This window comes from Pagrus major, chromosome 13 (genome assembly GCF_040436345.1).
Source record: "Pagrus major chromosome 13, Pma_NU_1.0".
Taxonomy (NCBI): Eukaryota; Metazoa; Chordata; class Actinopteri; order Spariformes; family Sparidae; genus Pagrus; species Pagrus major.
The window spans coordinates 25358408-25384426 of record NC_133227.1 but is presented as its reverse complement, the minus strand read 5'-3'; the positions used below and the strand labels follow the sequence as shown (position 1 = coordinate 25384426).

Sequence of the window (26019 nt, the reverse complement as noted above, 5' to 3'; positions counted from 1 at the left end):
TAGGCTAATAAACATTGTTACACAAACTCAGTGCTTCAGTTTACTTTAACTGCGTTGGACTCGGGGGTTCGGTCGGGTTCGGGACAGAAAAATTCGGCCAGAGCCGCACTCTAGTCTACATCGGTGGAGCTGAGGTGAAGTAGTACCCCTTCGACCATAGTGAACCAAGTGCTGGTTCTGGGCTGGTGCTGGTTCAAAGTTGGTTCAACATGCAAACCTTTAAAGAACCAGTTTGCTTTTCCACAGGCACAAGAGCCACTGTTGAATCACATCATTCAGTCACTGCATATGTTTTCAATTTACCAACACTGCTAGGAGCAACTATGGTGGACTACATCGATTCTCTCAAGTGTTGCTCCTGGCTTTGCATGCCTGCATTGGCATCCAAAAAAGCATTCTGACTGGAAACAAACTGGCATGGTTCGTGCACGGCTCAGGACATGAAGGCTCTACAGCGGGTGATCAGAACATCACTGGTACCCATCTGCATCTGTGACATTGGTGACGTGAGATGTCTGCACAGTGCAGATCTGACAGATTCAAAGGTGGTTTCTTATATAAGCTGTAAGATACAGTGGGATAGTAAATAAACAGATGGACTAATCCTCAATATGCCTCCAATTACAGGAGTGCATTACCTGCCTGGGGTGGTATCAACACTGCAGCAAGCCAAAAACAAAACATCGCATTTGCGTCGTCTTCCTGGGATTGCAAAACTAGAATTTTTATTATTATTATATATTTTGCAGTCAATCTACTGCGTCCTTCTTCCGGTCAGTAGGTGGCGGTAATGCTCGTGTAAGCTGGTTTGCAAACCGCCATACTATCTAAACAAGAAGAAGAAGAAGAAGAAGAAGAAGAAGAAGAAGAAGAAGAAGAAGAAGAAGAAGAAGAACTACCTTGTCTCCATGGCGACGACAACTATCCATTAGCCGTGCACTTGTTAGCTTTTCGTGGTAGCTGTTATTTACAATATCGACTGTTTCTTTACTGACACTGGTGTCGCTTACTTTTGCAAACGCTACTGACGGTTAGCTAACTTAAAAAAATATTCAAGCCAAGTACGCAAAAGACAAAAAAAAAAAACTAGATATGTTCTACCTTTAGCTAGCTAACGAAGCGTGCTAGCTAGCTAGCATAAACCCAACAGCGGTTTCGTGAATGTTTACGTACTGAATGTTAATGGCAGACTGTTGGAACACAGACACCGGAGAGGCCGTGTTTTGGACTCGAGATGTTGTCAAAAACTTGAGAATAAAGTAAGTGGATGATGGTAACGTCAACATTAGCTTAGCTACAACTAGCATTGACCAGAGGGGTGGGGGTTTACAGTGGACTCTTGTGTTATTGTGGACTTTTGTGGAGAGCTCCCCAGTCTCAGGACACGTTATTTCACGATATCTATTTGCTTTCCCCGCTTCAGGGTGCGTATAGAGAGGGTGACCTCCACCGCAGCCCTCTCTCAGCACCTCCAGCCGCAAACACGAACCCAGCAAGACCGAAGAGATATTGAGCTGGAAACCCTCACCTCACAATGCCAGACAGGTAACGCTACGATTACTTACTTTGTCTCTTGTTTGCTTGTACTCATTTGTTTCATGACTTATATCAACTTGCTTCCTTTGCTCGATCTTAAGAAAACAGTGGTTTTCCTGCTTGACAGCTGAGCTGTTGCTGGCAATTAACAGCAAGTACTTTTAAATTGAGAAATCGTTGTGGGTGTTACTCAAAACAAAATATGTCTTGCTTTTATTAATAAATAATTCTTGCATAAGTTCAAAAGGCTAAATCCCAGTACATCCACAGAAACTAAAGACAATACAAGACAACATTTCAGGAAAGAGAAAAAAAACAGACAAAACCAAAAACCCATTGTAGATAAAGCTGTGCATACATATACACATATATACATTTTATGTCATATATATTGTCATTTCTGTTACTCTCTCACCAGATGATAATGAGGAGGAGCTGGTGGTGGGCTGGCAGGAGAAACTCTTCAGTCAGGTAGGACTTCTAGTTTTTAGTACCATCATCACAAAGCAAATTATAATAAACTTTCTTTCCCTCAGATTGCTTTAGATGAAAAAACAACAACCTAGAGGTCAAGAGTTAATGCTCATTTTAAATTGCCTTGCAAAAATCCAAATGTATCTCTCTTTCTCATGTTTATGAACCCCACCTCCTCACCATGTCTCTTCGTCTGCGGTCCCAGTATGAAATGGAGCTGTTCCAGAATGAGGCAGCATGTCAGACCCCTCTGGACCGTCAGTACCACACAGAAGTCAAGGCTCTGAACAAGGCCAAGGGGCGACGAAATCACAGAATTTTCACATACACTGATCATGACCGCTACACCAACTGTCTTCCATTCCAACAGCTGGTAGGTTATTCTGGTAAAGACAGTTTGTGAGTCAATATGGAACAAAATATCAGACCAGCACACAAATCAGGAGAGTCTGTTTCTGCAATTCTTGTCTGTAACTGTTTTTTTAAGCCACTTGTTGTTTTTTGATCCTGAAAACAGAACTCCACTGAATTATTGACCACAACCAAATCCGGCCCCACATTCCTGGCTGAAAGGATGGCCAACGTGAGACACAGGCGGCAGGACAGACGCACCATGTAGGTGCAACAGCAGATGATTCATCTGAAAGGATTTATAACCCAGTCCCGCATGGGAAAACTCTGTATTCTGTTTGCCTTAAACAGCGATGTGATAGGATTGTCTGGCATATTTTGCAGGGATTGTAGTGTCCCAAAATCAAAGATCATCAACTGGGAGCCCACAGAGGAGTTTGTGAAGAGCAGTCATGTGTTGACTACTAACATGCAGACCATGCACATCATGGGAGACCTGAGTCCCTCAGGCAGGTAAGACTATTAACACAAAGCTGACCATTTCCATTTAGCTCAGTCTTACTGTCCCACATGGAGGCAACAGACACAACAAAACAAGAATAATCAGTAACTTTGAGAAGAATGTGGTCGCACTGTAAAGTAGAGCTGCAACTCTAAGTAAATCAATTGATAAGTCGATCAAAAGAAAATTAGTTGCCAACTATTTTCATAATCGTTCTAGTCATTTTTCAAGCAAAATTGTTCAACAGTTGCTGGTTCCAGCTTCTTAAATGTAAGAATTTGTTGCTCTTCCTCATCACTAATGATAGTAAATGAAGCATCTTTTGGTTTTGAACTATTGGTTGGACAAAGAAGAAACTTTAAGGATGTAACCGGACTTTTTCGGACTAAACGAAAATCAGTTAATCGTGAAAAAAATCACCTGATGAATCGATAATGAAAGTAATTGTTTGTTGCAGCCCTACTCTACAGCTGTAATTTACACCTGGCTGAGATGTGACAACAGTATGAAGGTAGAAATGTTCCATAAGATGTAATATACAGTATAAAAGGTTGTATTCTAACATTTAGGAGGGACTTGACCAAGTGAAGGAACCTTTCGCTATAGCAGGTTTCAGCGTAAATTAATCTCTAACTGTGGATGTTGTTTGGTTCACTGGTGATTTTTCTCTCTGCGTTTGCTTTCTCAGGCTGGGCCAGACAGAAAATGAATGTTTGCTGGTAACCATCAAAGCAGATGGCAATGGAACAGTCATTGTGAAACCTGACTTCAGTAAAGGCAAAGAGCCCTACAGGCAAGTTCATAATGTGCCTGGACACTGCATGTTGCGCCATTATTGATGGATACTATAACATATCAACATGTTTTAGAACAACCATATGACCTGGTAATGCTATACTATTAATTTTCTGAACTATGAACTTTGGTCGAGACCAAAATATCCCAACAAGTATTGGCTGGATGTGATGTGTTGTATGTCTTTGGACAAATTAAAGGAATATCAGCTGTGTGTGTGCTGTTGTGCAGGATCGTGACAGGCGGGGAGAAGAGAGACGTTTGGCGTCTCACTCTGGAGAACGTATCCACAGCCATGAAACCAGAGGAAAAGGAGAGGGAGCAGAGCATGTACAAAGATGTGAGTTCATCTCCATCACATTCCCTGCAGGCTCAGAGCAGAATTGAAGAGTATAGCTTGTAATGTTCATGTTCATACTACTGACTTTTTTTTCTCTCTGTTTCCAGTTGTATGTACGACACAAGGAATACCTCAATAGCCTTGTCGGACAGGACTTTGAAATGGTAAGTCATTTAATGAATTACAATTGGAGCTGAACTTTATCTGGAAACAGCGATCAGAGCCCATTATATTTTCACAGAGGCCAAGCTTACAAAATGATTTGTTTAGTCCAGTCAACAGTCAAAAATGTTAAGTTTACTGTCGTATAGAACAAAAAAAGCAGCAAATCCTCACATTTCAGAAGCTGGAATCAGCACATTTGATATTTATGCTGGGAAAATGACTGATGATTGATCAAACATTACTGGACAAAAAACTAAATGTTAAATTAGCTCACATTGTTTTTATTTTTGCTCTATTTGGCAAAGGCTTTTGAACTTACTATATGTCTCTCCCTTAGCCTCCTGCAGGGGTTCTGCGTTACCTGATGAATGGCGAGATAGGTGAGTAGGAAATCTGCAGTCATAACGACTGTATATATTTCTAAAATGCCAATCATTCAATCTGCTTTTACTTCTCTTTACCCAGTCTCGGCCAAAGGCTTTGAATTTGATAACTTATACATCCACTTCTTCATGGAACTGCCCAACAGTAAGTCACGTACAGTACTGTGTATGACGCCATTTTCATTGTGATACATGTTGAGATAATTATTTTAAATCAGTTAAACTACATTAAATTCGACAGTTCAACTTGTATTATTCTTGTTTGTTTTAAGACTGGTCCAGCTTGCCATTTCAGTCTCTCTCGGGGGTTACACAGACCTGTCGGACCAAAACATTAGGGAAGGTGTGTATACTGTAAGATTAAGTGGTGAACAGCCTCAGAGCATGCCTTCTGAGATTTATTAAACTCTCAACATTCTCTCTGCCAACAGGAAGACGTAGCTTTCTTCAGTTACCCCTTCAGCTTTGAGGCTTTCTACATGTGTGAAAAAGAGAGCGAGGGTTAGTATCGGCCATCGAATATTGTGTTTAAAGACTTTGTTTCCTGCATTAGGTAAATGTTAGTGATTTTGTTTATTTCAGTGATGTATTTAAAAGATAAGACTGAACGGTGAGTTTTCTCCTTATTTCAGAGTCAGTTCCCCAGTGGCCTGTGCTCTACTTCAAGGTTCTTTCTCTGGACTCATGGCAGCGCTATCGAACTGAAGGATATGGCTATCTGCTTTTTCCTGCCATTCCTGGTATGCTGTGTACACTGCAAAATTGTTGGATTGGATTGGCGCTTCAACGAACAGTTATTTTCATTACTCATTAATCTGATTATATTTGCAAAAACAAATTCCAGAAAATGTCAGAACAGAGTGAAAATGACAACAGAAAGCAGCACTTCTCTGACGGTTTAGATGCTCACAACAACAAATGTTGTACAATTTTACTTGAAAAGTGACTGATTGATTCAAATTATCAAATACTTGTACTATTGAACTTTTTCAGCTCTAACAAACGTGCATTTAATGGATTTTTCGTCCAGTCCTTGGTCTAAATTACCCACATTTCATATCTTGTGTGTGTCAGGTAAACATACAGTAACATGCCATACATGGAGACCCCTTCAGACGGGCACAGTCTCTGCTCTGAGGCGCTTCTTCATTGGAGGTTCTCCAGAGCTTGAAGACCACAGCTATGTCAGAATACCAGGGACCTTCAAGGTAGGCTCAAACCTCTGTGGAGATAAAGAGGGGACGTGGACAACTGAAGCTCAATGTTTTCTCTTTTTTTGCCTTTTTTCACCTGGATTTTATGTTGACACACACTGAATAGTTTTACTAAAACAACTTTTTTTTTTAAAATAAAATATGAATAAACACAAATTATGATCATATTTGAGTACTGTATCAATACTGTGCACAGCTTCACTCATGTAAATGATGCTGTTGATGCCTAAAAATCACATTTATTCTATTCCAGTTAGCATTGTTGTTAACTGAATTGTGCTTTTTACAATTTCTTTGTAAAAATTCTAATCATAGCATCTCTCCTCAGATATTGAAGTTACTTTGTGGAGTTTCCTTGTAAATAAACGCAATTCTGGTCACGTTTAGTTTTTGTCACAAAGACATATCGGTGTGTTTTGGTACAGATTTCCCACCCGATGCATTTGTTACACTAGATTTTGTTAATATTTTGGAACCTGCATTGTCCATGTCCATGTCCATGTTCATGCTATGTCAATGATGATACTGATACTTCCATATATGGCTGTAGGGGGAGAGGCTGAGTCGCTTTGGCTTTTGCACTGAAACCACAGGAAGTGTCACCTTTAATTTGCACTGCATCCAGCAAGCCAGGTAAGCACTAAGTGGACTCAACCCATAAACTTGAAGATCAGGAGTAAAATTTAGGCTCTGTCCATAGTCTAGCTCATTTTGCGAGCTGTTTTGTAGAACATATTATACAACATGTAGTTCTGACCAAGTAATCTGATTGGTCAACTCTGTCTTGCCACTATTTATGTTTCAGGGCCTTTGTTGATGCCACCATGCTGAAGAAGAGGAGGCAGAAAGTCTTTGACCAGCTGGGAGGATTTAGTCAGCAAGGAGCTGTTTGCACCATCCTTGGTAAAGACACTGTCAAAATCAGTTATTGTGTCTGTTCTGTAGCTTAGGATCTGGAGGTTTAAAGTTCAGCTGTGTGGGAGATCAGCTCTTAAGTTTACAGGTTTGTTTCAGTGCTTAAGCCAAAAAATATTTAGGATGTGGATCTCTGAGTGTTGAACCATTTGTATTAGGATTGCTGGGTTGTAGCCACGGGTCTATGGTTTATAAGAAAGGAGGTTCGGCAAACTGTTGTTTATTCATATTTATTCTCTCTGGCAGAGGCCTTCCAGAGGGCCAGAAGAAAGATGCAAGAGGCCCGAGAAGCTCTTCCCAGAGATCTCATCAATGCCACCTCTCAACTCCAGATCGAATCCTCTGCGTAGGTGTGAAAAACAGCGAAGGGACTGAAGCCAGATGACTTACACATACTATTTTGCTGATAAGAATTGAAGCAACATTACTAGAAAGGATGAGTTGCCGTTTAAAATATTGCTTTACATATTATGTACTGTGACAAGCGACAAAGAAGAAAACAGTTTCCGATTACTGTTTATTCTTTATAAAGACATGTCGGCAGTCGTATCACCACCTAATGTATTTTATGTACAGTCACTGTTTGTTTCAGATTTGAGTAAATAGTGTAATTTTCAGAGTTATATACAGTGAGGCTTTTGGAAACTGTTGTAACAGAAAGTAAAATACTTTTTTAGATTTGGATTGTATATTTTCTATGGGTTATTTCAAACAGAATCATTTTTGGTGTATAATAAATGTTTTATATAAAGTATAAACACTATTTTTGTGCATTCTGTTCCTTGAGATTATAGCCATTTCATCCATCTGTGTTATCCAACACAAACTTTACACTATATTTTCTGTAATTGCAGCTGAAGGCAGGATAATAATAATAGTTTCTCAGTCCTCTCCATGTAGTTACAACTCAAACTGCAAAGCATGACGCTGTATTATTAATACGTTTACTTCAGCAAGCAGTCTGAGTACTTCTTCCACCACTGCAAAAGAAAAAAAGCTGAATGTAGGGTCATGACAAGACCAATCATCACCAAAAACATGTGTCCTGCAGCCTCCACTGTGACTGTCAGGACATCACCGGGATCCCGGCCAAGGCTCTCCTCTCGTGTTACGTTCACTTGTATGGGGAAAATGTGGGACAGTAAGCCGTCACGCCTGTGATCCGGTGGTTTTAAATGTTAAATTCAGTTTTTAGACACAGCGATTGCACTGATTTATTTTACTTCTGAACCTCACGACAGTGGATCATCGACATGTAGATGATAATGCGCGTTGTCAACGCCTCTGGTGACCTTGGTGTGTCCGGCTCTTGCATGATCGCATGATACAGTACAGTGCCTTCTTCATTATCGGCAGTTCAAAACCATATGAACTCGAAGTATAGCCCCTCAATAAAGTATCGCTTCTTCAGAATTTCTCCATGGCACAAAACACCCCGGCGTGCAATTTTTCCTAAGAGTCTTGACTCAAGAGGGAAGTTGTCCGGTTTCCGATGACTGTGAACGTCCCATCTCGATCCATAGTCTCCATCTTCCTCCAACTAGGCAAGGGACCAACCTGCGTCTTGAGCCCAACATAACAATTTCCCGCTGTCATACACGCCACCAGGTATCTGTTGTATTTTGCAGTCCATCATTACTAAAACGTTATTGCTATTTTTTTTGTGATTTCGTGTCGACCAGTCAGCTGGGCAGCTCATCGCGTACGTTAACGCTAACATAGCTCCTGTCAGCAGCAGTGAAAACTGGGCCGCCGATCACTTTTCTGTTTTGAGGTCTGATTTAATGCCATAACGTTGTCAATCAAACCCCGACTGGAAAAGCCTGCTGATGCTGGACATCTAATAGGTGTTTCAGTATGGTAGTTTGTCCTAATTAGCAAGCTAGCGTAGCGTTAGCGCCAGTCATTATACTGCTGCTTTTAGCGTTAGCATGCAGCAGGCTAACGTTAGCAAAGTGTTAATGTTAAGTGTAGCTAGCCTGACATCACACCCAGCACACTATCTGATATATCAGGATTTATTTAGGCTTAAGTTAACAAGTAAGTAGATGAGATTAACACATAGCCACAACGTTAGATTGTTAGCTTGCTCAGCTACGTCAAGATAAGGTCAGCTGTGTGTACTGTGAAAGATGCAAGCTAGCTAGCTAAATTGCGTTAACGAGAGGTACTTTATGTTTATCTCAAGCTGAATTGTGTAGCTTTAACGAAAGCTGGCTAGCACCTACAACAAACGTGAAACATAAACCAAAAATGGGCTGCAAACCAACTGTGTGAGAGGCTGTTTTAGTATTCAACACTGGGCATGTCTGTGTAGCATCCTACAAACGGTAACAAAACCAGCGCCCTGTTTGATCTACAGGAACGAGTAGCACGTCCTTAGAGATGCTGTAGTTCAGGAAAACATGCATCCCAACTGTGTATTTGAATTTTCTGTCTTCACTCACTGACTCACCTCACTGTCAGTTTATGTTGGGTTGTCTGATCATGAGGACGAATGGGCAAATGTAACCAACCTGATGTTGACTCAAAACTACATGGTCAGACGCATGTACCTGAACATCTCACCCATGTATGATCGGTCATTTACATGCTGCTACTACAGGAAGTCTTCCACAATATTGTGGAAGCTGCTGCTATAGATTAAATTGCCCCCCCTTCAGTCACAATTAGAGGTCAGCTTCTCCCACAACAAACTGAGAAAACCATTTTTCTTTGTGGATCTTGTTTAGTGCACAGGACATTGTTCATGTTTAAACAGGAAAGGGCTTTTCCCAAACTGTTGCCAAAAAGTTGGAAGCACAGTTTTGTCTAAAATATTGTTGTGTGCTGAAATCTGGGCTAATTCATACAAAACAAATATGGATCCTATAATTCAGCTTTATGAAAGAGCTTTTATAATTTAACATATAAAGCTGCTTATCGTGAATCTACCAGTCATTTTTTTCATAAGGTCCTGCACCTTAAAATGACTACACATTGTGAATTTAAAAACATTTTAAATACTTTTTCGAGCCTTCCTGTGTGTATTGAAATTTTCTTTTTAAATTAATAAGAAATTATAATTTGAGAGGGTGAAACATGCATAGTGAGAACCAATATAAAATACATGTGTTCCAGTTTTGGGAGTCAAACTATGGAGTGGACTCAGTGCGGAGCTGAAATTGTGTTGCTTTCTGTAAATGTCAAATGATTATGGATTATGTTTTATAGATATGGACTCTCCTGGCATCTGCCAAGCACATATTGGTCCATGAAACTGCCATACAGTGAAGGCTGATTCAGCCCTTTAGACATAATGAGACGGCTCCACAGTCAAGCAGTAGTGTGCTTAAAACAACTCCAACAGACACTGTGCACTGTGGTTGCTCCACCATTATTTATATCTATCGTATATAAATTCTATTTTGCAGAAGAAATAAGTGTTGACTCGCCTTTTAATAACTATTTTATTCTTTAATCAGTATTTCATATCATTCTCCAGCAGATGTTTGTCAGTGGCGATGAACTCAGTAACTAAAGTGGGCATCCACATAAATATAGGTCCATATATTGTATTTCCCTCACATTTAGCATGGAACAAGAAGCTGAAACATCAATTGGAAACATCAGGGTGGCGTATGGTATTTTCAGTTTTCAGAGAAGGAGTCTGTAATCTTGAGATCTAAAGATTAATTACAAAAAAAGGGAGATACCCATAAGTATGTAGATAATGTTGGTGACAGCACAGGTAAACTAAAATAGACACTTGACAATATTAATTAAGAAGTGAACTCTGTATGTGAAAATCATGGTAATCAGGAATGGTTGGAGGGGATAATGAATGCATGTTTTCCTGATGACAAAATGAAGTGTATTTCTCCTCTGCAGACTTAAAGGACCACAACCATGACGGACTCCAAATATTTCACGACAAACAAAAAAGGTGAGTATCCAAGAATCTGTCTAGTGAGGAAGTCTATTAACTTCAAACATTCAGCTTCCTTTAATGTGCACTTCAGTTAGCTTAAAGGTTTGAAAAATCATCTTACTTCCATTTCGATACTATGATTCATCTTCCAGGGGAGATCTTTGAACTGAAGGCAGAGCTGAACAATGAGAAGAAGGAAAAGAGAAAAGAGGCGGTGAAGAAAGTCATTGCTGCCATGACTGTCGGCAAGGACGTCAGGTACACTAGAAATGTTAAACTCTTACATGAACCGGTTCTATAAATGAACCAACTGTGGTGTGTTTGGTGATTGGTCAAGCTAAACTATCAATGCAGTGGGAACGCGAGCAAGAACATTGTGCCAAAGCATCACAAGGTTCTCAAAAGTGAAAACAGAAGTGAACACAGTCAGTGGTGGAAATAGGAATGCGAGGAATGTGGATAAAACTGTTCGTGGAGCACTTGGAGCTCTGCCCATTGTCACACCTTTTCACATCTGGCCAAGCGGCTCAGAAATCAAGCATCAGATCAGGAAACTGTTCCGAAAGTTACAAAAAACGAGGGCTCCTTGTCAGAAGTATGAGCTTTTCACCACCAAGAAACAGCCTTAAAGCCTTGTGATGAAAACTCTGACTAAGTCGTTCTTCCTTTCTTTCAGTTCTTTATTCCCAGATGTGGTGAACTGCATGCAGACCGACAACCTGGAGCTGAAGAAGTTGGTCTACCTCTACTTAATGAACTACGCCAAGAGCCAGCCTGACATGGCCATCATGGCCGTCAACAGCTTTGTCAAGGCAAGGCTCTAAATGAACTTATCAACTGGGTTATAATACTGCCAGGGTATCCCGACACTGAGACTACATCTCTAAAAAAAAGCTGTTAATTTCACACTCAGATGAGAAAGCAGCCTTTTCAGATTGATTTATTCTGGACAGTATTTCTGCTTAGCTTTTGGATATCATAAAGATGGATTTTCAAATTTAGCTGGTGGAGTATGGATAATTGCTCATCTTATCTTTAATTCTCATCAGAGCGCAAAGTTAAGTAATCATTTTGTTGATTTTCTTTCCCTCCAGGACTGTGAGGACCCAAACCCTCTGATCCGTGCTCTGGCCGTCCGCACCATGGGCTGCATCCGGGTGGACAAGATCACAGAGTACCTGTGTGAGCCACTGAGGAAGTGTCTAAAGGACGAGGACCCGTATGTGAGGAAGACTGCGGCCGTTTGTGTGGCTAAACTGCATGACATCAACGCCCAGATGGTGGAGGACCAGGGCTTCCTGGACTCCCTGAGAGATCTCATTGCTGATTCAAATCCCATGGTGGGTGTCAGTTATTCTCCAGCTGAGCCATTTTCCTAGGTTAGGAATTCATTCCCACAACAAAGAAGAAATAATGTAGTGTGACCCACTTTATCAGTGATAAAAAAAATAATACCAATTCTGCCCACTTGACTTCTTTATAGCTGCGTTTATTGTGTTAGAGATTAAAGTGATGCAGTGTTGTCATGATACCGGAATTGCTCACTTTAATACAGACAGTGTTGGTCCTTCAGGTGTTTTGCTAAACTTGTTGTTTTAGCACGTTTCATTGGTGCTGGTCTGTGGCATCGCTTGCAGATTTGCATGCTTGTTTGCTTTGCCTTTCTTTGTTATTTTGCCTTAAATGCAAATTACTTCCAAACAGCACTCTGACAGTTTTCTTTGTCGCAGAGCTGTGCACTTGGCAGCTGTAATGAGCTATAACACCATTATAAAAACAGAGCAAATGAGACTAGTGACGAGAAGACAGGGCTATGTGAGCGCTGCAGCAGTGTGTGTGTCAACTTACTTTCAGGAAGAAGAGAGTGAGAAAGCCCAGCTGTATGACGCTGTTTGAAATATTCAGAATTGATGTGTGTTGAAGAAAAACAATATTTTGACAACAATATAGTGATGGACACTGCTATTTGCATCCCTCAAACATGTGTTGATTTACAGTGAAGTTGCTGATGAAATCCAAACTATAGCTACAGAGTTCTCCCGCAAACTTCTCACCACAGAACACGTCCTTCCTTTAGGTTGTGGCCAATGCTGTTGCTGCCCTGTCTGAGATCAGCGAGTCTCACCCCAACAGCAACCTGCTGGACCTCAATCCCCAGAACATCAACAAGCTGCTGACGGCCCTCAACGAGTGCACGGAGTGGGGACAGATCTTCATCCTCGACTGCTTGTCCAACTACAACCCCAAAGATGAGCGCGAGGCCCAAAGGTAGCAATCACTCTGAAGTAAGACGTGTAGGCTTGTGTCGAACACCGTAATATCGACTATTGATGATTGAAGACAATTTAATTGTATTTACTCTTTTGGTATAAAAATACTCATCAACAATCTTTATTTATTTTTTAGTTTATTTTTTACTTATCTGATTTTGTTAGATATCTTCAGTACAGAGATGGCAGGAAATGATGGAGAGAGAAATGCAACAAAAGTACCCAGCCAGACTTGAATCCAGGACCTTTGGAGTTCATTGTCAGCGTCTTATCACTTCAACCCTAACTTTTATAAGTTAACTAGTTATTCTGTGATGCTAAAGAAGAATGATGAAATCTAAAACTGTGTACACACAGACATAATCTCAACACAAACACTAAACCACTCTCCTTTTTTAAATTAGTGACCCTCCTTGTGTAATTCGTGTTATGTTCCCCTCTGACTCTCACCTTTCCCTCCTTCAATTCCAAAGCATCTGCGAGCGCGTCACTCCCCGACTGTCTCACGCCAACTCAGCCGTGGTGCTGTCAGCTGTCAAGGTGCTGATGAAGTTCTTGGAGCTGTTGCCTAAGGACTCCGACTACTACAACACCTTGCTGAAGAAGTTATCCCCACCACTGGTCACCTTACTTTCTGGAGAGCCGGAGGTCCAGTACGTGGCTCTGAGGAACATCAACCTCATTGTCCAGAAAAGGTGTGTGATCAGAAACGGCAGAGGCTCGGTCGTATTTTTCCCTGCAGTGAAGTTTATATTGCTACTACTCATGATGTACTCCCTTTGGCGATACCTTAATTTTTTAAAATTAAGATTTGCAATAAATTCAAAACAAATATGGAAAACCATTTTCACATATGTCAGTAACATAATTATGTCTTCTCCCTCTTGAATAAAATCACACTTAAGTTCCTCTGTGAGTCTTCCCACAGTCTAATGTGTTGTGTTGTCTTGTGTTGTGTGCAGGCCTGAGATCCTCAAGCAGGAGATCAAAGTCTTCTTTGTTAAGTACAACGACCCAATCTATGTGAAACTGGAGAAACTGGACATCATGATCCGGTTGGCATCTCAGGCCAACATTGCCCAGGTACCTAATTTAAAACACAACCACGTGAGAGCATTGTTAAGAGAAAAAGGATGAGGCTTTGCTTTCTTTAACAAATATGGTTTAGATGGTGTATTTAACATTTATACATAATGAAAGAGGTAATGAAATATGGTTAATTTCAGGATAGTATTTGTCCTGTCAGGGCTCAGAAGAACCAATATGTGATTTCAGCATGGTGTCTTCTTTATATGTACCACTATGTATAGTGAATATTTAATCTTTGCATTGTTTAAATAATGTAGTCTATTGTTAATTGAAGGTTGAGCTTAAATGCGTCTTCAAAAAAAGCATCAAACTGAAACAGAATCAATAAAATTGAATCACAACTTCAGGCTGTTAAATACGTGCGTGGTGTTGTATTGTGTTCACTCGCAGTAAATGTCACTGCTGTTTTCGGTCACTTTCAGGTGCTGGCTGAGCTGAAGGAATACGCCACGGAGGTGGATGTTGACTTTGTGCGCAAGGCTGTCCGAGCCATCGGACGCTGTGCCATCAAAGTGGAGGTGAGAAATGCTTTCATCATCATATATATTACCTGGCCAGTTTCTGACATTTTCACTGCAGACCATCAACAATTACAGCACTTAGTCTTAAATGTTTTTACCTTTTGGCTCTGGTTCGATGTTATAGATTGCAGCTTAATTGCATGCATTCGAATGCATCTGTTTAGTAGCTTAGTTTATTAATATTTATCCTCCCACCATGCTCCAATTTGAGTTTCTGTGACGTTTTTACACAAGTAATGGTATCATGGTGCCTCTGTCCTGTTCCTCTCTAGCAATCAGCTGAGCGCTGTGTCAGCACCCTGCTGGACCTGATCCAGACCAAGGTCAACTATGTGGTCCAGGAGGCTATTGTGGTCATCAGGGACATCTTCCGCAAGTACCCCAACAAGTATGTGTCCTGCTGAACCTGTAAAAACTGCTCGACAAGAACGATTGACAAACCAGTCCTTCGATTTAAACTTTTTTTAATTGATGTAGTCTATCCAGGACTGTGTATCTCACTGCTGGATCACTCGTCTATCAATGGAGTCTGATTCACATGAGGGTGTATTTTTTTTTATGTGACGTATCAACTGGGTTTTCGATTTGACCAGTAATCACATTTACAGCACTTTACCCAAGGTACTGACCTTTAACTTCCCTGGAGTATTTACTATATATTGTACATTTAAACCCCTAAGCTACTGTTTCATTCTGGCCACTAAGATACTGGTGTTCTTCAGGTATGAAAGCATCATTGCCACACTGTGTGAGAATCTGGATTCCCTGGATGAGCCTGATGCTCGTGCTGCCATGATCTGGATTGTTGGCGAGTACGCCGAGAGAATCGACAACGCCGATGAGCTGCTGGAGAGCTTCCTCGAGGGCTTCCATGATGAAAGCACCCAGGTGGGTTCACCCCCCCAAAAAACAAACACACAGCTTGTTTGTTCCTGCCAACAGGACAGCTGTAACAGTGTGGACATCACACACCTCGCTCTGTTTGGCTATTTATGTACTTGTGTCCACCTCCCATAGCAAGAATGAGACTTTTTCGATATATGACAGTATGTGCTTTGATTTACAGGTCCAGCTCACTCTGCTGACTGCCATCGTCAAGCTGTTCCTTAAGAAGCCGTCAGAGACTCAGGAGTTGGTGCAGCAGGTCCTCAGCTTGGCCACTCAGGTAAGTGTCGTCTTTTATTCTGTAGGTGCTTTATTTATTTGGTTTTTGCTCAGGTCATACAGACACCTGTAGACACCCTGTTGTTTGTTTATTTGAGTTGAAGCTACCAACAGCTAGTCTTACTGGGGTCCTCAAGATCTATTTCCTCACTGTATAAATGCAATGGGAAACAAAGAAATAGAATTAACATAATGCATGTTGAACTCTGCTGTTCATCTGCAGGACTCTGACAACCCTGACCTGCGTGACAGGGGCTACATTTATTGGCGCCTGTTGTCCACTGACCCTGTGACCGCCAAGGAGGTGGTGTTGTCAGAAAAGCCCCTGATCTCAGAGGAGACGGACCTGATTGAGCCCACCCTACTGGACGAGCTCATCTGCCACATTGGCTCCCTGGCGTCTGTCTATCACAAACCCCCCAGCGCCTTTGTCGAGGGCAGCCATGGAATCCACCGCAAACACCTTCCTGTGCAGCACAGCAGGTCAGACACACAAACATTACGCACATTGTTACAGGCTGGTCACTGTATTGGTAATATATAGTTATCGTGATATGAGACTATATGTCTTTTTAGATTTTGGATACCAGACAGTTCTACTTGTGCTAATACTTGCTTTAATCAATCAGTATATCTATTTTATCTCACATGACACACAAGACAAGGTTGCATTGTGTGTGCCTGAATCAATCATTGATTCAGATCTCAGGGTGTCATTTTAAGGCTCTTGAGCAGGGTTATATGGCCCAAAAGCAGCTATGACATAAAATGTGGCATCAGGTTGGGACTGGATATCGTAGTCTACCATACAAGATATGTATACTCTGATTACTCAGGTCTATATTTCATAGTGCATTTTATGCTCCACCAACTGTTCTGGAGAACAGGATATTACCACTCTGAAGAGATTGCCCCATGTCTCACTGATATTATACTCACTGAAATATATTTAGTAAAGAAGAGATGAGGTATTTTCATGGAAGAAGGGGTTTCACTTTTACAGTCTGACTTAACTAGGCTCGTCTTGTGTTGTTTTTTAAGATTTTCACACCTAATAGAGCTTTGATAATGTAAAATCATATTTGACAGTTAGATCTCAGTCCTTGTTTCCAGTTTTTAGTGATTTTATTCAAGTCAATAACTTGGTAATGGACTTGAAAAATACCTGTCCCTCACCAGTGCCACTGTTTTCTCCTATGACAGCATTGACACTGGTGAGAGCCCAGTGAGCGGTGGGCCAGCAGCTGCCATGGACCAGCCACATGTCATCCCCAGCCAGGGTGACCTGCTGGGTGACCTGCTGAACCTGGACCTGGGCCCTCCAGTCAATGTGCCCCAGGTCTCCTCCATGCAGATGGGTGCGGTGGACCTTCTGGGAGGAGGCCTTGACAGTTTGGTGAGCTTGAACACACACACACATTGATTTTGCAGTTGAGTGGATGCATTGGCTAAACTTGGCTGAAGATCCAATAAACATTTTCCATGCATCCTTGTTTTTGTATCAGTGGTTTGCAGTGGCACCAAAGGATAGTAAGTTGATAACAGCTGCTCACAGCTCAAAATCTCTACAGCTGTAATTCAACACGTCTCCATTAATGCACCTCCATTCAGCATTAAGTATAAACTTGTGACCCATATTTTAAAACATTTTTGAAGATTTACATCCCACACTAGGAACCAGTTGGTTTGGGGTTGAGTTTCAGTTTAAGAAAGTCAGAGAAGTATTGGGAGACGGACAGACATACTGCAGGTTTTAAGCCCAGTTTGGACCAAAGATTTGCGATGAAAACAAACCATTTCTAAAGGTTGCATGGAGAAAGTCGGAGCAGTGTGAAGTGGCCTCTCAGTCTCGGCTGATATATGTATCTATCTGCAGGCTGATATTTTAAGATGCTGCAAATAACATCCAGTTATAAAAAAGCCAGAAAAGCCGGCAGATAGAACGGAAGTACAGAAAGTCGTTGCGATGGAGATCAATTCTAAACGTAGTTTATCTTTGCTAATTAATGTGAGGCTGTTTTTGGTTATCACAAGCTGACGGGATTGTTACGAGTGTGATGCTGACTCACAGGCAGCCAGCGAAAGAAGGAGATAAATCAGCATTTTGACTAATGTTCCTCTTTTTCCCCTTTTTTTTCCCAAGAAAGCTGTATGTGCTAAAATGTCGGCTTCCTTCCTCTGATTAAACATGAAAGCAACAACTGACTCTGAGTATTGAGGAAAAGCCTTTTTATCTTAGAAGAGTACATTTCCTTTTTATTTGTAATTAAAATAGTGCATATTTTGTCTTATATATGACAAAAAATGTTTATTTTGACATAATGCTCATGTAAGTATACTTGTTGTGCCTTTTTTTTTATATATATATGTTTTTACATTCAACACATAAGTTCAGATTTTTTTAAACTCCTGAAGCCTAGGTGTAAGCCTTGATGTATATTTCCTCTGTTAATGGTCACTTTTTTCACCTCTCCAAGCTGCTGGAATAACTCAACTTCTTGATAATCTTGCAGATTTGAAAGTCTTATTTAACGTCTAACCTACCATGTGGAGTTGCTATTTTCCCAGAAAGTGAGGGCTCCTCTCGATGGGTTGCGGTTGCTAAGAGAGTCTCTGTCTCTGTCTGTGTTTGTGTGTTTGGTCCGTCCATCTGTCTTTGGGGGCCTCTCTTCTCTCCTGTAGCTGGGGGGAGACCTGGGCGGAGGTGTTGGGGGAAGTCCAGCAGTAAGTCAAGCCCTTCTGCCTGTCTGCATGCTGCATGCTTCCTGAATTTAACCCACCACTCTTTCAAACCAACTTCTTCCAGTTCTTTAAACCTGGCTTTTCTGTCTCACACTCATATTTTCAGTTAGAAAATAAAAAACGGATGTTTTGCATGTTTTAGCCCATTTTCAGGCCGAGAAAAGCTATCTCATGATTTTCACTTGCATTCGTCTTCATCTGGATAGGCCATATTTGAACTTAAATTAGACTGATATAATTTCAAGCAGGCTGTAAAATAGATAATGAAAAGGTCTAACCTTCTCTCGGACATCAGTACGAACCTCTCTTTCATTCTTTTATTCCAGCTTTTATTTTTGTAAGTGCTGAATGGTCTGAAAAGTTTGCAGTCACACCCTTCAAACAACTGGAAAAACATCTGCACACTGTTGCTCCCTTAAATGCAACAGTACACAGTCTACATCGAAAAACCAGTTAAGGAAGGTGCTTGATCAACAGATGATGAAAACACAAACTTAAAAAAAGTCTGCATACTGTTGCTCCCTTAAGTGCAATTTATAATCACATCCATAAGTAAATAGGGACTGCTATGTACTGTTTGCAGTCATAAGCTTAAAAAATAATCTAAAACACAATTCTGTGAGTATTATAGCTTCACAATTAATGGGCTAAAACACAAAAAAAACAAAAGTAGGCTCCTCTAAATTAACGTCACACTTGAGCTTGTTCTGACTTTCTCTGTTATTTCTCTGGGCTTTGGCTAATCTCATAAGCTTGCTTTAGTTTCGAATGATGCATTTCCTCAGAATCACTGAAGTGTTTTATTAATTGTTTCTTCCTTTGGCATGACTTCAGATTGTCTGTGTGATTCTCTTTGTAGGTTTAGAGCAAATTTTCAAGTTGCCAGTGACGCTTACGAAAATTACGCTTACTCAGATTGTGTGTTTTGTGCGTGTGTGTATTGTATGTTGTGATTGCTATAGGTGGGACAGAACTTCATCCCCTCATCTGTCCCCAGTACTTTTGCTCCGTCACCCACACCAGCACCTCCAGCCGTTAGCAGCGGCCTTAACGACTTGTTTGAGCTCTCCACGGGCATGGCCATCACCACTGGAGGCTATGTAGCCGCAAAAGCAGTGAGTTCACAAAACTTCCTTCGTAACAAATAGGCCAGAATTCACTTGAATAATGGATCACAAGCATTCAGTCAGCCCAGTGAGGTTGGATTAGATGTGTTGAATTGCACTGGTGCTTTTTACCAGGTGTGGCTGCCTGCAGTGAAAGCAAAGGGACTGGAGATCTCCGGCACCTTCTCTCGCCGCCAGGGTCACATGTACATGGACATGTCTTTCACCAACAAGGCCCTGCAACACATGACCGACTTTGCTGTCCAGTTCAACAAGAACAGGTCAGTGAGATGACTCGGAGGAAAAGTTATGTTTAACAAGAGCGTAACTACCATCTAATCTATCTAATTTTAGCTTGGTGTACCTCATAAACTGGTTGTATATATTGTACATGTATATATACCGAATACATGTACTGAACGTTTGTTTTTTGTTTGTTTCCTAAATGTAGTTTTGGGATGATCCCCACCAGTCCTCTGCCCATTCACACTCCACTGATGCCCAGCCAGAGTATTGAAGTTTCTTTGCCAATCAACACCATTGGGCCAGTCATGAAGATGGACCCACTTAATAATCTGCAGGTACAGAGGCCTCACATTGAATCAATTTCCTGAAACAAAATCACAAATACTTTACACTCTGTAGTATTAACTGAACACAGTTTGTTCAAAGTGTACTGGAAGAGTTAATGTGAAATAAAACAACTTATCTAATTTCTCTTGTCATGAAGTAATATGACGATAATTCGAAAAACCTCAACACAACACAGGATTGTTGGAACATTCTTTGTTATCTAGTGTCAAACCCACGTTTTGTTTTTTTTTTCCTTTTTTTACTTGTACACAGGTGGCTGTGAAGAACAGCATCGATGTCTTCTACTTCAGCGTACTCATCCCTCTCAATATATTCTTTGTTGAGGATGGAAAAATGGGTATGATTGTCACTCACAACTTTATAAATTTGTGTCACTCTCTTCACACCATCACTATCTTATCTTCCACAACCACTGTAGCAACAACAAAATATACGTCTGATTACACTAAGATTAAACAATCAAACATCCAGCCTATTTTAGAAATCAATTATCCACTTCCACATCACTGTGTGTATGTATGTACTATGTATATTTGTTTGTTTTCCTCCTTCAGAGCGACAGGTGTTCCTGGCTACCTGGAAAGACATCCCCAATGAGAACGAGCTCCAGTACCAGATTAAGGAGTGCCACCTAAATGCAGGTATGCAGACATGTATAAATAAAAAGGCCCTCAGGTGCAAAGCAAATTTTCTAACATCTGGTTCTTTCAAATAGATTAGAAAATGTCTCTGGAGGAAAAGTAAAGTTTATTACTTTATTTTTTATATTTGTTTTTGAATGTCAAATTATCTGTCATTGTACTTTTATTTGCTGCCACTGGAGACTCCTTTGTTGCTTTTCTTCTATGTCAAAACTAACAAAAATGGTTTCAAAGAAACCATTCAGATTTTTTTCATGTGAAATACAATGTGAACTTCAGAAGGGTTGTACTAAACATGCAGATAAATTCAGTGCATTCATATTTATGACTTTAGCCATTATATTTTCGCCCGACCCCCTTGTTTCATCTCAGATGTCCCCAGCCTGACTTTGTAAACACTTATCTTCCAGACTTCCAAAATTTCATCAAAAATCTGATAACTGCCTGCCACAACTCATCCAGTGACCTCTCACTTCTCTCTTTTCTTTCTCTACCCACATGCCTTTCTTGGGATACAACCTTTATTCTTCCTCTGTACATGAAGGACAACTTCTTTCCTTTTAGGAGCTGCCCATAATTGTGCCACTATTATCCTGGCAGCAGGATGGCTAACAGCCCACAGCAGTTGTTCATAGCAGGGTCCAGTGTTGTAGAATACCTGGTCTAAAGGTTGCCAGTCACAGTTCAATAAAATCCTCATAGAGCTAATATTCCTATCAATTCCCAGATAAACCTTTAGCCATGTGTACATTAGTGTTAGTACCTATAGTCATTACGGTTCCAGTAGTGATTACAGCTCTGTGTGTGTGTGTGTGTGTGTGTGTGTGTGTGTGTGTGTGTGTGTGTGTGTGTGTGTGTGTGTGTGTGTGTCTTTGTTCAGTAGTTACAGTGGAGATGTGTGTTAATTACTCGTCTTGATTCTGGTCTTGCAGATACAGTTTCAGGGAAGCTGCAGAATAACAACATCTACACCATTGCCAAGAGAAATGTAGAAGGCCAGGATATGCTCTATCAGTCCCTCAAGCTAACCAATGGCATCTGGATCCTTGCTGAACTGCGCATTCAACCTGGCAACCCCAACTACACGGTATTCAAGAACTTTTAATCGGCTTGTTATTATGCCTTCAGCAGTGCTTTAGGTTCTTTTTTTGTCCAATTATGTGCATCATCTGTGTTAATAGAGTGCTAATTGTGTTTGTGGAAGTACCTGTCTGCAGTCGATTTGTAGGTGTGTCTCTGATTAAGTAGACATTCAGCTTTTCTTTGCATATATTTTTTGTTTCATGGGTTTTTAAAGGGGCTCTGTGGCACTTCTGTGTAATGCTGGAAGCTAGTGGTTAGTTTAGGTTCGCGCATTCCTTTTCCAAACAAACGTTAGATACTGTAAATGTACTGCACTGAGACGAGGCACTCGAGAATGTCACATCCTTTGGACTGTCGTGGAAAATCCAACCCGAGTCCTTCACAAAATAATCCACAGTCCAGCAGCATCACACAGCTTCAACAAATTGTCCACTGGCTTGTATAGACAACAGAGAGAGATGGGGAAGGTCTAATTTTTCATGTCACATTATCATCAACTCACATGGCCAATAAAAATGTGATTAATACATGTAAATTGCTACAAATTGTTACATATAGCCCCTTTAGTGTAACATCAATTGACTTGGCTTTTAATGAAATGTGCTTTATATAACAAAAGAGTTTTGACATGGAGGATCTATCAAAAAATCAAATACTGGCTCAATATTTTTTTATTGAAAAAGGCTTTATAAGAACTACAGTTTATTCCATTGAATTCATCTGTTGTTGTTTTTTATAAATCACTTAATTGTTTGGTCTATAAAATGTCAGAAAGTGGGGGTAAAAGTCCAATGTCTGAGGTCTTCAATTGTCTTGTCCAGCCCAAAACCCAAAGATATTCACTTAAGAATGATATAACACAAAGAAAAGCTGCAAAACCTCATACTTAAGAAGGTGAACCAGAGGATAATTAGCAGTTTGCACTTTTATTGCTCAAAAAATGGCTACAACAAAAAATCGATAAGTATCTAAATATCAAAAAAAAAAAAGTTAACATTTTTCTTGGAATCGATTATTCTACTAATCATCTCGTCCTAAATTCAGTGTAAAGTGAAACTGGGCAAAAGAGGGGCGAAATGCCAAAGAAACCAGGGTAACCACTATGCATCAGCTGTTTGCCTTTGATAATTGTTACTACATTGAGCAAAAGATGATCATCCAGACACAATTTTAACCATTGTAGTAATTACATGCATACAAATGTTTCTACAGTGTTAAAATCGAAATGCGTCCTCCCATAACCTCTTAGATATTTTGCTGTCATTATCATCAGCTCAGCATGGCTTGCTCATTTTCTCCATTTTGCGTTGACTAAGAGCCAAGCATCAATTGCCAATTCATTGTTCAAATATGTCAGACATTTTTGCCACATTCGAATAGTTGTTCATTTACAAAGTAATGACTAAAACAAATTAAAAAGACCAGCCAGTCATTACTGTTTACTGTTCAGTATTAGCAGTTTATAGCCGGTTTTATTATTCTTTCAAAACAGCATCTTTCAGCTTGAGTACATGAGTGAAGGTTTCTCCTGTTGTAACTCTGTCTTTTCCGTCTCCACAGCTGTCTCTCAAGTGTCGGGCCCCTGAGGTTTCTCAGTACGTCTACCAGATGTATGACTCCGTGCTGAAGAATTGACCTGCTCCAACACTTTGCAACTCTGCTTCATCCTGACAACAAACAGCAGTGTTTTTATCATTTTCTGCCATCTGCTGCTAGAACTGCCAAAAAAAAGGAATCCAAACAGTAAATGATGAAATAATTTGGAATATTGGGTGTATTTTTCCTCTCGGAGATCAACATGGAAAATGTTAGTAAATACAAAAGAATAGTGGGTAATCACCATACTGTAATTCTGTATAATGTACTTAAGTTCAACAGTACAAACACTGTTGATATTTCCTTTATTTTGGCAGTTGAAAGCATTATTCAACTCCCCATTTTGATTTTTACCTCCCAGTGAAAACATGTCTATCATTCCATCCTAAACTTAGTGTCTTAATGTTGTAAAGATGTGACTGATGGTGAAACTGTCCTGAGTGGAAACAAAAATGTTTATTTTCTACTGCGTGTGGCTCACACGTTTTTGGTTTTGATTTATTTTTGATACATGCTTTGCTTCAGTTGTAGCTACAGAGTAATACCAGTGTTGATCTGTTCCTTCTGCCATTAATGTGTGAAGAGTCGAGACCAACAGTCGTGTTTGTCAGAAGCTACTAGTGTCTGCTCTACAGAAGGTTACTACTTGAGACATGCCAAACCTAAAGATATTATACACCACATTGAGAAGCACATTGCTGTTGTTCCTATTATGGCTTTAACACAGCTTTTTGTGTTGTATTGGATTTGTGCAGCATGTAGATACAAGACGTAATTTTTACTCCATAAGTATGAAGCGTTGTAAAGTAATTGAAACACTTTAAATCAAAGTCCAAACAGTTTCAAAGGAAAATACAAATATAAACTCTAATGTAGTTGCTAAATCCTGAACTGATATTGCTGCTCCTCACCTGAATTATGTTTTTGTCATCAGCACTCCCACCTGTTTTACCTCAGCAACAGGTAAATGTATTCAGAATATTCAGCTTTTTAAAACTATTTTCTTTTAGGCCTCTTAATGGTGAAAATTGTAAAAACTTTTACTGGAATAGTAGAGCTCATTTTTACATAATAAAGTCATGTTGAAAAATACGAGATACATGCAGTGTAGTGAGGCGTCTGCAGGCTGAGTAAGTGGGTCCCCCCACAAGCCGTCAGTAGAACAGACAATTTAAAAGCTTCTGACAGGCAAGTAACGCACAGTACATTTGTTTAAATTCTTGGGTAAAACTTGCCAAGCAGCCATTTTTTTCAACTTCAAGTCTTTGCTCAGTAGCTTGGAACCACTACACAAACCACAGCAGCTATTGATTTTGTGTTAACACACCAGTGCCACTCCGTTTTGAGAATAATCGCTAATTTGCTCCACATGTAATTCTTTTTATAGTAGCCCCATTTACTGCAACCACATAGTTGTACACGGCTTTATACACCTGTATTTTCATTCCTATTTATTGTGCATCTACCTCTGTGTGTTTCCTTTTTAATTAATTGTTGCAGGAGCTTCAATTCTTTATTGTGCTTTAAATGTTTTCACCTTTTCTTTTGATGCCAGTGTTGTTTTTCTAGTCTTTCATGCCATTGTTGTCAAGCCAGTCTAAACCAGTTGCAAGTCAGCCAAACCAATCTCACAGGACCAGGCATCCAAATTAAATGCCAAGCTTATGTTTTAGTACCCTAGTGTCAATATAACCTTCTAATGTTGGAGTTGTTTGTGCTGTAGAACATTAGAGTGCATATGCTCTAAGGCCCAGAGTGCAGTGTAGTCCAGTGATGGTGTAGTTTGTGTGGCTAATAAATTAAAATGTTTTGGTATTACCCTGCAAATGAAATGAAGCTCTATCTATTCCACAGAAAAGGCTTTTTCAGGGGATCAGTTGTGCTGGTGAAACTATTTTCCTACATGGTAATGTAAAATTACATATATGTGCCTGCATGAGCCTACTGTCCATTTTATCCTTTTTCATTTAGGCTGTGGATTTCCTCCATTGGGGAAAAAAAAAAATCTTGCAGCTTAATTTCTCTGTTGATCTCTTGTTTTTTTAACCACCATTGTCTCTAGCACTCCCACAAATAGAAGTATATACAAAACTGTTGCCAGCAATACAGAATGTACGGAGAGAGCATTCATAGCATCTTATGAAATGGAATATTTCTAGCACCATTGCTGTAACCGTGTTGTAAATGATTTGTTATTGTCACATTACCACATGTTATGTCAATAAATTGTCAAATATATGATGCATCAGTGTGTGTTCAGACATCCAATATTAAAAAAGCAGAGCTAAAGAAGTCAACTGAGTTGCCATGAAGCCATAATTGTACTTAGTGGCTAGACGACATACCTGCTTACAATCATTTTAGTAAACCTACACACGACCATCATGACACTTCTTTGGCTTCATTGTGTACACAATATTATTGATGTCAGTCACTCGGTATACGAATGGATCAAATAATGACACCCACAACTTTCACCTGATCTAAACAGACGCACGATGAAAAGCATATCCTTTGAGACGGATTTCAATCAGCGATGTAAGGATAACTGTCTCTATCAACCTTCACTCTTCTGCTCTACCAACTGAGGATCAAAGTAAGGACTCAGCTTGAAAGACATATCTTTCT

At 40.2% G+C, this 26019-nt stretch overlaps 2 protein-coding genes across 2 annotated transcripts; both read left to right on the top strand.

Annotated features, from left to right (window-relative positions):
• Window positions 1-914: 914 nt before the first annotated feature.
• mks1 (MKS transition zone complex subunit 1) lies at window positions 915-7371 on the top strand. Its single transcript, XM_073479168.1, has 18 exons — window positions 915-1259; window positions 1424-1545; window positions 1955-2007; window positions 2216-2383; window positions 2528-2625; window positions 2746-2874; window positions 3552-3656; window positions 3890-3998; window positions 4106-4162; window positions 4501-4543; window positions 4629-4691; window positions 4819-4889; window positions 4978-5047; window positions 5179-5286; window positions 5621-5754; window positions 6311-6393; window positions 6566-6663; window positions 6922-7371. The coding sequence occupies exons 1-18, from the start codon at window positions 1177-1179 to the stop codon at window positions 7023-7025; spliced, it is 1698 nt and encodes a 565-aa protein (XP_073335269.1). The 5' UTR covers window positions 915-1176; the 3' UTR covers window positions 7026-7371.
• Window positions 7372-8212: 841 nt separating this feature from the next.
• ap2b1 (adaptor related protein complex 2 subunit beta 1) lies at window positions 8213-25629 on the top strand. Its single transcript, XM_073479167.1, has 22 exons — window positions 8213-8283; window positions 10546-10600; window positions 10738-10843; window positions 11262-11397; window positions 11680-11925; window positions 12663-12853; window positions 13329-13550; window positions 13818-13938; window positions 14367-14462; window positions 14738-14853; window positions 15188-15353; window positions 15532-15630; window positions 15853-16112; window positions 16833-17025; window positions 18312-18353; window positions 19334-19486; window positions 19613-19758; window positions 19929-20058; window positions 20324-20408; window positions 20626-20712; window positions 21645-21799; window positions 23356-25629. Exons 2-22 carry the CDS (start codon window positions 10564-10566, stop codon window positions 23428-23430), a joined length of 2862 nt encoding a protein of 953 aa, XP_073335268.1. The 5' UTR covers window positions 8213-8283; window positions 10546-10563; the 3' UTR covers window positions 23431-25629.
• Window positions 25630-26019: the final 390 nt, after the last annotated feature.